Source organism: Mchenga conophoros, linkage group LG3 (assembly GCF_057382185.1).
Source record: "Mchenga conophoros isolate Kocher_MC1m ecotype Shallow Benthic linkage group LG3, M_conophoros_male_GT1.1, whole genome shotgun sequence".
Lineage (NCBI taxonomy): Eukaryota > Metazoa > Chordata > Actinopteri > Cichliformes > Cichlidae > Mchenga > Mchenga conophoros.
The window spans coordinates 12,351,246-12,368,175 of NC_140528.1; the positions used below are offsets into that span (position 1 = coordinate 12,351,246).

At 43.2% G+C, this 16,930-nt stretch overlaps 2 protein-coding genes across 4 annotated transcripts in view; one reads left to right on the forward strand and one right to left on the reverse strand.

Annotated features, from left to right (window-relative positions):
* The window catches only part of LOC146577283 (protein NLRC3-like), a 682,649-nt gene that overhangs the window by 94,960 nt on the left and 570,759 nt on the right, over positions 1 to 16,930 (reverse strand). The gene's annotated exons all lie outside the window — the stretch shown is intronic.
* The window catches only part of LOC146577284 (protein NLRC3-like), a 208,074-nt gene that overhangs the window by 52,872 nt on the left and 138,272 nt on the right, over positions 1 to 16,930 (forward strand). For all 3 annotated transcript variants that reach the window (XM_085252761.1, XM_085252772.1, XM_085252766.1), the window contains 2 exons: positions 1,251 to 1,297; positions 1,446 to 2,443. In XM_085252761.1, coding sequence (XP_085108887.1) covers positions 1,251 to 1,297; positions 1,446 to 1,981 — 583 coding nt within the window. In that variant the 3' untranslated portion in view covers positions 1,982 to 2,443. Of the gene's footprint in view, positions 1 to 1,250; positions 1,298 to 1,445 lie in introns of those variants that run through there.

Sequence of the window (16,930 nt, forward strand, 5' to 3'; positions counted from 1 at the left end):
AGAAAGAAACACTCCAGGGCAACGCTGCTGGAACTTTGACTCATTGAGAAATGTTTCCCTGCTTGCATCAAGCCCGGCTGGTGTCCCCTGAGATCCATATCCCACCCTGATTGGTGGGTTAATTCAGCTCCGCCCACAACACTGTAAAGTGTCATACATTATCAAACTAACATTACATTTTCATATTAAGGTGGGGCCAAAAACTATCGTCCTGCGGGCCGCAATTGGCCCGCGGGCCACGAGTTTGAGACCCCTGGTGTAGGAGGACACCTACTCTGTGTCTGGTTAAGTATAAGAGCCCTTTGTTAGGGGGACCGCTGGACTCTTAGCACCAGCTTTGGGGTCACAGGGTCACATCTGGAACACACACACACACACACACAGACACACAGACACACACATGCACACACGCACACACACGCACACACGCACACATGCACACACGCACACACACACAGACACACACAGACACGCACACACACACACACAGACACAGACACACACACACACACACACACTATGCACAGACTGGTACTCTTTGTTCATACCTGTGTAAGACGTCATAATGAACTTGTGCATATTCATGTAAGCTCAATAAAGAGCAGTGTTACGAGGGAGCAGACGAGAGCGACTGAGGTCAAGTGAAGGAACGGCGCTGTCACAGTTCTCTCCCTCATCAATTGTCTGGTTCCAGCGGTGGGTCTGTGCTAGACGACCCATCACCAGCTTTTTCCACTGGTTACCAGTACGTGGTAGAATCCACTTCCAGATCTGGTTGTCTTTAAATCTGTGAATGGATTGGCTCCATCTTATCTCTCTTTAACAAAAGAATCCAAGTGGAGCCCTCAGGTCTGCAGATAAGCAGCTTCTGACCAGAACTAGACGTAAAAACAGAGGTGAGCTTTATCGATGGCTGCAGCCAAACTCTGGAACAGTCGCCCTTCACATCAGGTCGTCACCAACACTGGACATTTTTAAAAGCCGGTTGGAAACACATTTGTACTCTGTAGCTTTCAATCCTGACCAGTCTTTATAGTCATTACTGTGTATGTTTCCTATTTTCTCTCTACTCTGTGCAGCACTTTGGCTCAAGCTGTTTTTAAATGTGCTGATAAATAAATGTAGATTTCTTTGAATAAAACAGTGGAGCCGAGCTTTGAGCTCAGTGTGTAACAGTGTGTGTGTGAGAGCCATGTAATGTCCATGTGTGCATGCTGACTGTGCTGCTCTGACCCCCCTCCTCCTTTCAGGGTGGAGCCTGCTGGAGTCCGATGGTTGAGACCAGGTCTGAGGAAGTGTAAGTGTGTTTTTAATGGGATTCATGAAAACAAAGCAGCACACATTCAACCATCTTCATCATGTCAGGAGTCATCATCAAAGTGTCAATCAATGAACAGATGATGGATCAATAACTGCAGCTGGATTGTGTTTGTTCTCTCCATCAGATTCCTGTCAACTCACAATCGACACAAACACAGTGAACACAAACCTCCAACTGTCTGACAACAACAGGAAGGTGACACAAGTGGAGGAGGTTCAGTCATATCCTGATCATCCAGACAGATTTGATGTTTATCCTCAGCTGCTGTGTAGAAATGGTCTGACTGGTCGCTGTTACTGGGAGGTCGAGTGGAGAGGAAACGTTGATATATCAGTGAGTTACAGAAGCATCAGAAGGAAAGGAGTCAGTGTTGACTGTTTGTTTGGAGACAATGATCAGTCCTGGTGTCTGTGCTGCTCTGATGATGGTCCTCATTCTGTCAGGCACAATAAAAGCCACACATCCATCTCCTCCTCCTCCTCCTCCTCCTCTGTCTCTAACAGAGCAGCAGTGTATGTGGACTGTCCTGCTGGCACTCTGTCCTTCTACAGAGTCTCCTCTGACACTCTGATCCACCTCCACACCTTCAACACCACATTCACTCAAACTCTTTATCCTGGGTTTTATTTCTGGTCTGGTACCTCAGTGTCCCTGTGCTGAGTGGAGTGTAAAGAGTGTCTCCTGTTACAGAAACACTCTGACTGTTGAACAGATAGTTCAGTCTGTACATGTCTGTCTCTTTCACTCACAAACACGTTTTCAGATTCATGGATTCAATCAGTTGATGTTTGAAACTCTTCTCAATGATTCCTTGTAAACTTCTTCAGTCACAAACAAACAGGAAGTGATGTCACATGTGTTCCTGTCCACACAGCAGAATGAGTCTATTGCTGACAGTGATGTACAAACAGAGTGAGCATTTCTGAGGCCCAAAATAAACTGAGTAGTTCACTGAATGAACAATGGACTGTGAGCTCAGTTCCTTCATCATTAGTATGGATTATATATGTATATGTATTATATTAGTATCATATATATCAGGTGCTGCTGCTTTCAGTCATTGTGCAAATGTGCTGTTTGTAAGCTTGTAAAGCTGCAGTCAGCTGAGACTGAAGAAGTCACCTGATCAGTGAGCAAACGTTTCTGAAAAGGTCCAGATGAACAGAATCAACCTTTTGGGATCAGCCAGCAATGCAGTATCATTGTTGTTCAGCTTCAGAGGTTTGCAGGAATGAACTGATGACCAGAAACAGCTGCAAAGTCCAAGAAAATACCAGCTGGAGTTCAGCTGCATTTGAAGAAGTCAAAGAAAAGTAAGGATGGCAAAGGGCGACGTTTTCTTCCAAAGAGCTGCAAACATGGTCGACGCCTCATTAGAAGAATCATCTGGACATTTGTGAGGAACTCTAACCAAGAAAGCAACGTCACACAGATCCAACAGACAGTTTCCATGACTGCAAGTGTTGAGTGGAAAAATGCTACATTGCATTATTGCATCCTCTCACCACAGGAGGCGCTGTTGGCACCACTGATTGCTGATCAGCTGTTCTCTGATGATCTGATTGATACTGTGAATAACGGGACTCACTGAACTCTGTGACACAGTGAAGATTACAGAGTTTAACTTCACCCTTTAAGACTGACCACAGAACCAAGTCCGCCAGAGCTTTTGTTATATTTTTACATGCTGTGGAGCCATTTGTGGGAGCATTTCAAGTTGCTATACATCAATACAACTGTTATAGCCCTAATTTTAATAATATGTGTGCATTAAGTCCATAGTAACTACATAAACTGCAAAAAAAACCTCTGCTCATCCATCTCTGTGTGTATCAGGATACATTTGGTTCATAATACACAGAAAAATCAGAGTTATTACCTGTAATAAATGTGAAAGATTCCTGCAGTGATAACCAGGCAGGACTGAAACACATCCAAGCTGTCACCACGGTAACAGCACCGCCCATCCACAGGTGAGGGGAGGAGCAAAAAGAGGGACTTTGACCATTTTATACTAAAAACACTCAACTAATGTTTCTAATATGAAACAAATAAGCCCACATTAATGTGAGCGTTTATTAAATAATAATAATGATGATTTCCTCCTGATCTCATTTCCACAGCAGAGAAAACTGTGGTGTATATTGAGGTGGAGGGTGTGGTCTGTGGCTCAGGTGTAGAGTGAGGGTGGGGTGCATCACAGCAGCATGCTGGGACTGCTGAGGGTGGAGGAGGGAGTGATGATGACATCAGAGCTGCAGCACAGAGACCAGTGAACACACAGTCTGTTCATCTTTGCATAGATACAATATACAGCACAATATTGAATGACAGACACGCTGTGGGAGCTTCCACAGATACACTGACGTCAGCATCCAGAGTCCTCCTGCTGCTCCCCCCTCAGAGCCCCGTGATCAGCACCAACACATTCAGTTAGATGACAGAGTCCAGCTGCAGCTAGAATCAGCTCCCCTCTGTGAACAACAGCACAGCGTCAGTGTTTCACACTCAGTGAAAGGAGGAAACAGCAGAAGAACACCATGTGTGCTACGTTTCCCAGGACACACTACAAACTGCACAAATACAGAGCAGCACGTGGAAGGACCTGGAGCTGCATTTACAGAGCTGCAGACAGCGTGATGTCCTGTATGGACAGGTGGAAGGAACCAAGTCCTCAGCTGGAACACTCGTGTTTGTCCACAGACAGGAAACACAGCAGGAAACTTCCTCACAGAAGTGCAGCTCATGGATAACACACTTCCTGTCAGTCAGAATGAGGCTGCAGCCAAACACAGAAAGGTGTTTTTGTCCAGATGAGCCCAGAGAAGAAACACGAGTGTTCACAGACATCAGAAGCTCAGAGAGGTGAAACATGAGGTTGGAGTCCTCGTCAGCATCCAGAAGAGCTGCTGTGAAACCCTGAGTACTCATGACAGACTCTGATGGCACAAACACATCATGATTCAAACAGAAAGACAAACATGGAGCTCCTGATCCTCCTGCATGAGAACAAGCTGACATGAGCGCTGTGTCTGAGAGTGTCTCCCTGTCACAGTGACAATAACACAGCTGCTGCTCACAGTCATTAAACTGACCTGAGGTCAGCTGTGCTCCTTACATATGAACCATGTGACCTCACATCAGTGCTGTGGATGACTGTAGTCATAGAAGAGTAGAGCTGTAGCAGGTGGTGTGAGGAGGAGGTGGTGTATTCTAGTTAACGCAGTACTGAAACACTCCAGCAGAGGGCGCTGTTAAGTCCTTATTGTAACACAGTTACTGTGTGCAGTTAGACTTCATACATAATCTGCACTTATTTCCATCAGACATGCTGTCAGTAAATGATTGGTTTCTATTGATTCTACTTCCTGTTGACTCGTTTGATGACAGTGAAACAATCACAGCTGATTGTGTGATGATGTAAACTGTCACTGTTACATTCAGTGTGTGTGACATAATGTTAGTGCAGGCTGATAACAGCCTGGTTCTGTTAGAAACACATGAACGTGTCCATAGATCAGTGTGTGTTTAACATGAGAGCTTCAGCCCTGCTGATGTGTTAAATAAAGACATGCAGGAAAACTGATGAGACTCTGAAATAACTCTTTATATTTATAATGTAACTCTGCATCAAAAGAACAACAAAGGATCCCAGACAGGTTTCTGTGAACAAAGACCATTCTGATGTTTCTGTGTTTCTAACACTTTGACATTATTAGTAAACAGACTGCAGTGAGCAGCATTTATAAAGAGCTTCTATATAAAGATATGACAGCTGTTTGACAAGTTTATCACTCTGTGTTTGGACCTGATCAGTCCAGCTGTTTACTTGAAACATGTTCATTTACCTGTTCTGTTATATTCATGTTCTTGTCTCTGTTGAAAACACATTTTAATGTCCCTCAGATTTTTCTCCCAGATGAATAAATATAAAAATGACACAAACTGACTGCAGCTACTTTTTGTCCTTTCTGTCAAAAACCTTCATGTGACTCATGAGAGACACGTTTCAGCTGTTTGTGACAGATCAGAGGCCAACAAGTCATTTATAACACTTTCCATCATTGTTTAAAGTTCTCAGTGTTTCTGTGTTGCTGCGTATAGGATCTCCCAGCATCATCACTGTGCTGTCCAATCATTGTGTGCGAGGTTACCCTTATAGTGCGATGTGTGTTTGCACAAAGAGAAGCATGTGTGTCAAATATAAATAAGCACAGAACAGAAACAGCTGCTCGTTTCTTCTGTTTAGAGTCAAGTTAGTGTTTTGTGTCTTTGTTTGAGGCCTGATGTCGAGCAGAGGTGTGTGTAACTGCACTGCTCTGTTATATGTGTGAAGTGTGTGCTTCTCTTCAGCATCATCTTTGTCACTGCTGATTCCTTTGTGTCATCATGTGTTGAGAAGAGAGAACAGTTATAACGGAGGAGCAAAAGGAAGCCCTGAAATCTGCATCAACAAGGAAGTGTTGGCTCACCAGTGATCCCAGCAGAGCCACTGGTTTGGCTCCAGTTGTTCTAGATTCAATGATGTTGTTGCTACAGATACATGTCAGCATCTTTATTGAATTTAATATGAAGCAGAAATGGTGTCATTAGGAGAAGAAGAGGAGAACAAGTCCGGCGAGGAGGCAGCAGCTCTTAAAGATGAAACAGCAGCTCAGCCCTGAGCTCAGAGAGCTGCACATGAAAAAGCTCCTCAAGCAGATCCTGTCAGAGGTTTGTCATCAACAGGAGGAACTGTTCACATCATAGGATGAAGATGCTGTCAGCTGGATGAAGAAGGTTATTTAATGCAAACGTTCACACTGAAGTCAAATTGTTGTCGTGTTGAACAGATTCATGTACTGATCGTCTCCAGAATGTTAGAAGAGCTTCAATGAATCATTAGAAACAACTTACAGCTGCACAGCTGTGTCAAACACATCTGTGTGTCATTGTGGGATTGTTGTGTTTCTACATGTGACACACGTCTAAAACATGCACACAATCTGAACACAAACAGGGACTCATGTGTTCCCACAGCCAGATGCTGAGAGCCATTTCCTTGTAGTCCTGTGTCTACATACATGAACCATTAGATGTTATTGGAATGATTGTCAGCTCTGATAGTTTCATGTGTGTTTAGCTGGACGCTGTTTGATCCTCGACATGTTTAAAGGTGTCCAGTCCTGAGACACTGGGGCTGGAAACAGCTGTGATGTCATTGGACTGTCACACAGACAGAAGTGCATGAAGTGAGCAGCCGAGGAGCCGCTGATGTTTTGGATTCAACAGCATTTGAAAGGTCGACACAGACACATTTGCACACAGAAAGCTGAATCTGTCATATGCCACAGTGAACTCACTGTTCAGTGTTTTTCAGGAAGCTTCTTAACTGCCTCTGCTGCCAAACAAGCAGCTGATGTCCTCGAGAAGAAGCTGAAGAAGTCTTCAACAACAAATACAGGAAGTGGACTTTCAAATACTAGATTCACTTTAGACTCACAGAGAAATGACTCAACCAGCTGTGTTTGACTATATGAAAGGTCAGTGTGTGTCTGCACACAGACTGTTGTGTTGGACTGTTATTCAGTTGTCTGCTGAATGTTTTCAAATGTCTGCATCTCAGCTGTGATGAGGCTGGGGGTCATGGGAGGCCACCGTAGCAGCCTCTTCAACATCATGACATCATCATAAATGCTGCTGGACTGTCTGATGGGCTGACGGTGAAAAAGCCGTCGGGAAGGAAACAGAAGACATTTCAGAGGCTGCAGCAGATTTCTTTGATTCGGGGCCTTTTTCAGCTTTATTGGACAGAGCAGTGAAGATAAGTGACAGCAAAGCAGAGAGAAAGGGGGCGTGGCCCGGGTCAAAGCCAGGCCAGCTGCTCTCCACCTCGTGGCACATGGTCACCTGCTCATCCTAGTGAGCTCCACCAGCAGCCCTTTCACACACTTTACACTGTCAAACACTGTGTGTGGACCTCAGCTAACAACAGGCTACATTTAAGTCTGGACTACATGCTTTTATATTGTTTTTATTCCATCAGCAGCTCAACATCATGAGCAGCTTTGACATAAAGACATCAAACTCAAGCTGACTTTAAACTACTTTTAATACAGGGGCTCAAAAACAACAACATCTTTATTATATATCAGGACACAAAGTCATTTCATCTCAAAGGGAAACAGCTTTATTTGGAATAACCAGCACTATCAACTGGTTTGGGATCTCCACCAGTTTCATGTCTTTGCAGCTTCTCCAACAAAGTTCCTGTAAAATCAGCATGTTTGTCTTTATTGGTTTGATAGTGATTGATTATTCAGTCCCAATCTGCTGTCATCTAAAGAACAAAATGATGTTTCTATGAGTCACAAAGCTCCAGATGTTGTCGGCTTCACAAAGAAAACAAAGAACTTAAACACAAAGTGTTTGGAGCCAAAATGTTCCCAAGCTGCTCTTTTTGAAATGGCAGAGGTACAGTGGTGTCTAACAGCACACTGTGGAAGGCAAACATGTTATTGTTGGATGAAACTTCATGAATCCTTTGTAGATTTGAGCTGTTGGAGCCTTTCTTTTCTCTTCAGGTGTACAGATGCTGAGGAGGCAGGTGAAGCAGGTGGAGCTGTTGTGATGCTGGCAGAGGGTGTGTCTTAGTAACTCTGTGAGGCAGAACTGGATCCAACATTGTGGATGTGTTGATGTTGGAGCCATTAAGAGTCTCTGGCCACACTGTAGGATTTCCCTTTGATCCACTGTGGGGGCATTTTGGAGTCTGTCAGTGAAACTCTTCATGTTTGTGTTTGACTCCAGTTTATAGAAACAGAGAAATGTGTCATGCTTTTGTTCGGCCTCCACAAATACACACATTTGTTCATTGGTTGGACTTTTTGGAAGGAGACACATTGAAAACCATGTTAATAAGATCTTGTTGTTTCCTGTGGATCCGACACAGAGAGTGGACTTCAGACAGAAAGCGTGGAAGAGATTTTAGAGGCCGTGTGTGGCAACAGGAAGTTTCTGTGTGTTTGCTGATCTTACATGTGGAAAACAACACGTGATGTTTGTGAAGTTCTACAATGATCATTGTTCTCACAGCACTTTGAGTGGGAACAGTTCAAACTGGGAGTAGTGGGAGTTATTTACTGATTGAAACAAGCTGAATGTTTCTGTGACGATGAAGATCAGCAGCTCAGCTGATCAATGAACTGACATCTATCAGTCGTTTCATGAGATGAAGTCATCAGCAGACATTTGTTCTGACTGTGTGATGAATGTCAGAACGTCAGGGCTCTGCTTTAGTCACTGCTTGATGATCATTGGCTCATTGTTGAATCCAGGGCCCAGTCTGACCTCTGACCTTTGCTGCAGGTCTTCTGTGTTATCTCCACTTTCATGTCTGATCTTCTGCTGTATCGTCCAAAATAAACATCTGGATCATTTCCAACACTTCAGCAGATCTTTAGTTTGGGCAGTGCAGCACAGAATAACACATATTGTACTATACTGCCCACTTCCTGATCTTATTGGATCTGTGTGTGAGGTTGGTGAAGGAAACACATGTTTACTGAGTGAGTCGCTGCCATTAGGAACTAGTTTTTATATCACAGCCTGGAAATCACACAGGACCATTTCTGCAAGTGAAAAGTCGTCATTGGAGGAAAAAAATTGTAGAGTTTGTGCAACTGAAGAATTGTCCCAACTACATGTGCTGCTGACCTTTGACCTTTCCTTTAGGTGCACAGAGGAGTCTGTGGAAACATCCAGAGCTGAGGCAGTGCTACAGATGCTTCAAATAAAGTGGTGTATTATCCATGTTTTCTATGGATCACATCCAGTATCCTGATCTAACGAGCCCCCTTTTTGTGGATTTTAGAGCCTCTGACTTTTGCTGCGTCTCATTTCAAGCACAAGAGCAAGAAGTGGATGAAGAAATGGGGCGAGTGGGGTCAGTGTGGTGCACGTCAGCTATGCTCACACATGCTTTCACAAAGAACATGTGTGTTCATCGGCAGCATTAAGGTGCACTTTAGTCTTCATAATAATAAAGTATTCTGACTTTATTCTTCTGAATCCTCACAGTCATGTTGCAGCTCTGCTTTGCTTTAAGAAAATGTTCTACCAGGATGTTACTTTCCTAAACGTGTTCTCCAAATGTTCCAAAGACTTTGTTCTAAGTAGTTCTACATGATGAAACATCCACACTGAGTTTAAGAAGGACACACAAACACCATCTGTCCTTTCATCATGTGTACAAACGTGTTCAGATGTCAAATGTACCGTGAATGGATGCAAATGTGGATCGTTCCAATAAAATGAGGCAGTTTTGTAAGTGGATCACAGTTTGAAGTTCATTGAAACCTATAAGAACATGTTATTCAAACCAATTTTATCCAACAGGAAGAAGCATCAGGGGAACAGGAAACATTCAAACATGTTTACTGTAAGAACTGCACAAAGGAAGGAAACACAATCCTACACACGAGCACTTTAAAATGGACATTTAGCTTTTCAAACATCAGGGAGCTGCAATAACAACACTGTGCCCATTCTGATCAGACTGAAAGATTTATAGAGATTTATCCATGTGCTGGAAAAGGATTTGATATCAACATAGATGCAGATTAGCAGGAGCATTTTCTTCATATTGATTTAGAGTTCAGTACCAGGAATATGTAGAATTAACATCTGTGTGCATGACGAGTGATGAAAATTCAAAGTCAGACTTTCAAAGGATGTCAGAATTGGTGTCTCTATCTGTGACTGTCCCAGAGGAACCTACCTGAGGGATTATTACAGATCTGTCTATATAGAAAGACTTGCATTGATTCACAGTGTACAATTCTTTCTAATCTATTAACATCTTCCTCCAAATCCTGTTTCTGCTGTTTAATGACATATGTCTGAATACAGACAGTGGAAAAATGTCAGTTTTAGTTTTACTGGATCTCAGTGCAGCATTTGATACAGTTGACCACAACATATTACTCAAACGACTGGAGAACTGGACAGGTCTTTCAGGAACTGTACTAAACTGGTTCAAAACATACGTAGAAAACAGGAAATACTTTGTATCAATAGGTAACTTCACATCCGAGCAGACAAGTATCACATGTGGAGTTCCCCAAGGTTCCATCTTGGGACCCTTTCTGTTTAACATTTACATGCTCCCACTGGCACAGATTATAAAGAACAACAAAATAAACTGTCATAGCTATGCAGATGACACACAAATATATATCACAATGTCACCAGGAGACCAAGGCCCCGTACAATTTTCTCCAGCTAAACAAAAACAAAACTGAAGTAATAGTCTTTGGCACCAAAGAAAAACGATTACAGGTCACCAGAAAACTTCAATCTATACATCTAAAAACCACAAACCAGGCGAGAAATTTGGGTGTAGTGATGGATGCAGACCTAAACTTAGAAAAACACATTAAGACAATAACAAAATCAGCTTACTATCGCCTCAAGAATATTTCAAGGATAAAAGATCTGATGTCTCAACAGGACCTGGAAAAACTAGTCCATGCATTCATCTTTAGTAGGCTTGATTACTGTAACAGCATCTTTACAGGTCTACCTAAAAAATCAGTCAGACAACTACAGCTCATTCAGAACTCTGCTGCTCGAGTCCTCACTAAGACCAAAAAAGTGGACCACATCAGTCCAGCTCTGAGGTCTTTACACTGGCTGCCTGTCCGTCAGAGGATAGACTTTAAAGTTCTGATGCTGGTCTATAAAGCTCTGAATGGTTTAGGACCAAAATACATCAGTGACCTCCTGACCCAGTATGAACCTTCCAGATCCCTCAGGTCATCTGAATCCGGTCTTTTATCAGTTCCCAGAGTCAGAACCAGACACGGAGAAGCTACATTCAGCTTTTATGCTCCTTATATCTGGAACAAACTCCCAGAAAGCCTCAGATCAGCTGAAACACTCAGTTTAGGGCTGAGGGGCTCAAACCTCCTGCTGTTTCTACTGGACCATAAATTCTACTTTATGATCATCTTCAAAAATAAAAACGTGAGTTTATTTGTGAACTCTGTGAAATGTGTCTGATGTTTAGTTTGAACCAATCCTGTGTCAGCTGCAGCCACATCATTGCCACACATACAAATGGGTGTGTTCCTGTTTAGACCTGCTGGCTGTCAATGGGCTTCATTCCATTTCAGACTGCCGGTGGTCGGCTGTGATCTAAACTCAACATGGCTCCTGTGTTAGAAGAGCCTCTGATTTTAAACTTTGCACATTTAATAGTTTCTTTCCAACACTGTGGAGCTACCAGCCCAGTATATGTAGCCACAGTAGATGGAGTTATCAAGCTGGACTGACAAACATCAGGACTCATGTGATTCCTACATGTGGACCTTTCACAGATGGATCCAAGTGCAGATTCAACTCTGCATTACATTTGACTTCAGCTGTTACACACTTTCTAGCTGTGTCACTTCCTGCTTTTTGGATCAGATAGTTTATTCATGTCCACAAATGTTTGGCTGCATGTTTTTATCATCTATATTTCCAGTCTTCATACAGCCGATATTTCATGTGAACTCCAACCTGCCAGCTGCCATCATGTTTTCAGGGTTCATTCAGTGTTGAAATGTAGGACAAACAGCAGCACATGTTCTCTAAATGTTTGCTGCAGTCATTTTACATGAAGCTGATACTACATGAGACATTTTCCATATTTACTGTCTTTGAACAGAGAATAATAAAGCCATCAAACATATACAGGCTGTGCAAATACAAACTTCTGTGGTGCATTTGATGACCTGCAGAGGAGAACAAGTCGGGCTTTTCAGCCCTAACACAACCTCTTTGTTCTCAATACTACAAAACCTTCAAAGGCTGATATGCAAGTTTGCATGAATCACCAACACAGTTGTATTTGTTTCTAGTATAATTATAAATAAGCTGATCAAATATCTGCTGACTGATTAGATCCAGTATCTATTACAGATGAACTGGATATCACAGCGCATGTTGTTAATCCGTCATATCAAACTAAACCGTGTTGCTGGTGTAAATATCCTCCAATAAAGTCAGATGAGGGCTACTGTTGCCAGGTAACGATGATGTCACACTGGATCTTCTGATCTTTAGCATCGTAGCGCTCGGAGTCTGATGTTGGCTCATGTGTTGTTAAACACCAACATGACGTTCTACTAGTCAAGGCCTCAGCTTCACCCACTGATGCTGATCACACAGACCCACTAATAGAACTGTTTTATCAGGGTTTGATGCAGCGTCAGCATTAATGTCACATTTAATCAGACACATTTACATTACAAGCCCACTACAACCATATGGAACTCCAAAGTGTTCAAAATTAAATAAATAAATAAGTCATGATGAAATAAATAACTATGTCAATAAATAAGACACAGATATGTAATGTGAGAATGATATTGTGAAATAATTGAACACATTTTGAAAAAAAGCTCATTATTGTGAAATATATTGCATTCTGCTATATAAATTTACTTATTATTGTGAAATATTATTTCATGATCATTATTTTTCACAATAACAGAGATTATTCCTGAGGCATTTTATTTATTCCCAGCCATTTTTATTCCAAAATGTCCTTTTTTTCAAAGTCAGTCTTTATTTCAAAATCAAGTTTTTCCCAATGGCCTATTTATTTCATTATTATTACACATTATTTGACCACGAGCAATCTTTTCTGGTTTGACGCCGTCTTTGTAGCCAGAAACCAGCTCTCTCCTCGGCTTCCTCCACTACACGCTTCCCCCACGCCAGTCTCCTCCGTCACTATAAAGGGGAGAGTCATGAGCTCCATCACCCTCACCTGTGCCGTCCAACGTCCCGCCACCAGCCTCCGCTGCAGCAGGCCAGAGACCACACCCCTGCCACAATAAGTAAAAGTATATCCTTGCTGTACCCTTAATGCTAAATGTGCTAAATTAACCGCTGCCTTTGCCCCTTTGGGATTATTCTTATGTCACTGGGATGTTGACCTTTGACCTTCACATTAGAGAGATGGGCAGACATAATTAGTGTATGAATTTTAAAGTAACAGGTAATAAAGAGAGTGTAGCAAATGTAGTCAGGTTTATTACTCTGTATCACACATGAGTGCCCGAGGGAGGCGGGGCTGACTGGGGAGACACAGGAAACAGAGAGACAGGGCTGACTCGACATGAAACGATGAAACGTGGGACACGGGAACAGAAACTAAACACAGGCTGAAATGAACACTGAGGGAGGGAGAACTAAGATTACTGAGAGCCTGATAAATAAGAAGAACAAAAAGCAAGAAAAACAAGAGTCAAAGAAAACCAAAAACACAAAGCATTGGGCCAGGACCCACTGCTGTGACATTTATATGTGATAAAAACATTAAAAACTGCTCAGATGTTGAAATCTTTCTACGTATACTTTAGGTTCAGCTCTGCAGCCTGGCATTTGGTTAAGCATGATTCAAACATTTGATTTTGTTTAACTGGTTTTAATTATAGTTACTTTTTGTGAACATTTGTTGCAGCATTTAAAAATACATCATTTATTTTCAAACTTTTATTTGATTTAGAGCATCATATTTGACCAACGTAAATGTTTTAATTTCATATAAAATAACTGAAAGAGTGAACTAAATATCTGAAATCTTTCCTTCCTTAAAAGTTATAATCCTACTTAAGTTATAGTGCAAACGCTTAAGCAACAAATATACTTGATGCTAATTAATTAATATTTCCCTTTGATGTTGCAACTATGCGGTCACTTCTGTCTTTAAACAAAATAATATTTTCCAGTTACAGAAATCATAAAGTCCAAACTACACTGAAAAAAATATGTTGTTGGATTTACTTAATTCAATGGTGGACATTTGTTGCACACAGATGTTTTGCTTTGGCAGCAACTTAAACAACTGAGTTAAATTAACACAATTTATTCAAGTTCAATAAGCCTGTGCAATTTGTGTTGATAAAATGTGACTTAAACATGTTTTGATGAAGTAATTTGAGCTCTTGGAATATTTTAATCCTTCACAATTTTCTCACTTTATCCCAACACCATTCAATAACTTTTACCCAATACTACTTGGTCACTTAAATACTACATGTTATCTTCAAATTACATTTTGCTATTATATTCTAGTATCAAATACACAATTTTCAAATGGAGGCCTTATAACAGATTATATTGTTCTCTTCCAAGATGGTTGCTGGCATCCACCAGTAACCTTTCTTTTTTTCTTTTTTTTTTTTTTCTTTTTTTTTGCCTGTCCCATTTGGTTCTTTAGCCATCAGAATTGTTGTCTGAAGACCAACAAGGATACCCAATGGATTTACTTTGCCAAATGGATCTTCGTGGCATTGCCATATTGGTCCATTTGGTCGATCTTTGTTTTTATTATTTATTATATTTTATTTTCAGATGTTACAGATGGGACAGACATGAGTGAGGGATAGGAAAGGAAGAAAGAAAGAGGAAGGAAAGGAAAAACAGAAGGGGAGAGGGACAGTGAGAAAGGGGGGGAGAAAAAAAATAAGAATCTCCTGGATCACCTGTTGAGAGAAGAATAGAAAACAAGCAAAAAAACAAAAAAAACAAAGCAACATACTAAACACAACACCATCGCATTAATCTAGCTAAGTGTAAACAGCAGTAAATACTAAATATTCAATGTTGTTGTGCAGCACGCAGGACAGATGTGCTTCGAAGTAGTAGCCAAGAAAGGTGTAATTTAAGTCTACGAGCAGTGAACACCCGTGTGCATACCTGTGTGGATCAGCGTGCTTGCATTCCAAAGGTTTCTCCATGTAACGATCTGCTAGGGAGTGTGGGGGGGCCACAGCCCCGTCCTCCAGGGTATGAAGCAGGTATGGAGGAGATCAAAACTCCAGACATCCAGAGGCCCCCAGAACACAAGAGACCATGGAAAACCAACAGAGGGGCAGCTGCGCCACTGTCCCAGCAAGAGCTGAGGAGAGTCCCAGATGAGGGTTCACTCAGCAGCCGCGGAGCAGAAGCCAGGGGGAGTTGCAGTGACGCGCCCGTGAGCTCCGCCGGCAGCCAGCTGTGCCTGAGTGACCGAGCCCCAGGCCGAGAGGCCGGGGGCACCCCACCTCCGAAGTGGTCCGAGCGAGCCCCAGGTTCCAGGCCCCAATAAGCGGCCGCCAAGGAGTGAGCCGGTGTGTACCTGGACGCCCACCCCCAGACACAAAGAACCACCAACGCACCGACACCTGAGGGAGTCCGCCACCGGCAGGGGAAGTGGTGGTGGGTGGAGATAGGCCTCCAAACCTTGGAGGGCCTGAGGTGTCCCCAGAGAGGTGGTGTCTGATACCCAACCTGACATATAGACACAGACATACAGGAACACACAGACACAAACATCCATTCCCACCCTCATGCTCTCATATGCACTTACTCCACACTCAACCAATGTGGTTGGGACATAAAGAGACGCTGTACACACTCCCCAAGCGTACTCTACGAACCAGGTCTAGGTACCCTTGCCCCTGGAGGGGGGAACTGCACCCAGACCCAGGTGGTGTTACCCTTTTCCCTGCGGTGGGGAGAGGCAGACCGCCCCGACTCCGTAGCAGCAGGGAGGCCCCACACCCCAGACCGCAGTCGGACGGCCAACTCCTCCTAGCCCTCCCGCTCCAGCAGGCCGCAGAGAATGGGGATGGGAGAAGACTCCAAACCTCCCTCCACCCGCTCATTGTAGTGTTGATGCATGTGTGTTCTAAGGTGCAATTAAAACTCAGGAGGGCATGGAGCTACCTGCCAGAGAGCAGCAGGTAAGCGCATAGTCCCTCCTGATAGCCCTCAATGTCTAAGTGTATTTAAAATTGAGAGGTGGGCAACGACGCCAGGGGTGAGGTGTACACCCTGATGGTAATATGGACTCCGTGATTGTGCCCACCCCCAAGATCCTATATGTATGTGTAATGAGAGTGTGAATAATGTGAATGTCTAAGTTGTGGGATAAAATTGAGGCAGAGGCAGCCGGAAGGGGACAGAGGGGGGGGGGGGGTAGCCTCCTCTGCACCCTGGTGACATACCCCTACTCCAAGACCCTGCATGTGTGGGTGGTAGATCGACCGGTAAATTGAGAGCTTCGCTTTTACACTCAGCTACCTCTTCACCACGACTGACTGGTGCAGCGTCCGCATTACTGCAGCCGCAGCCCCAATCCGTCTGTCGATCTCCAGCTCCCTTCTCCCATCACTCGCGAACAAGACCCCGAGATACTTGAACTCCTCCACTTGGGGAAGGAACTCATCCCCGACCCGGAGTGGGCACTCCACCCTTTTCCGGCTGAGAACCATGGCCTCAGATTTGGAGGTGCTGATCCTCATTCCCGCTGCTTCACACTCGGCTGCGAACCTTATACACAGTAGGGTAATATTGTAATATTGTGTTGAAGCACAGTACGTATCACTCCGCGAGGCTCAGCCGTAATGCTCTGACAATCCATCAAGTGGTGCAGCTCCGTAGCTTACCAAAGTCGTACTAAAACATTTTTTGACAGATTGCTTAGCGCTGTGTTCCACATAAAATCGGTTCGCGGCCATCAAGCACAACCAGAATTCATACATAAGGCGCGCTGTCAACTTTTGAGAAAATGAAAGGATTTTAGTCCGTGCA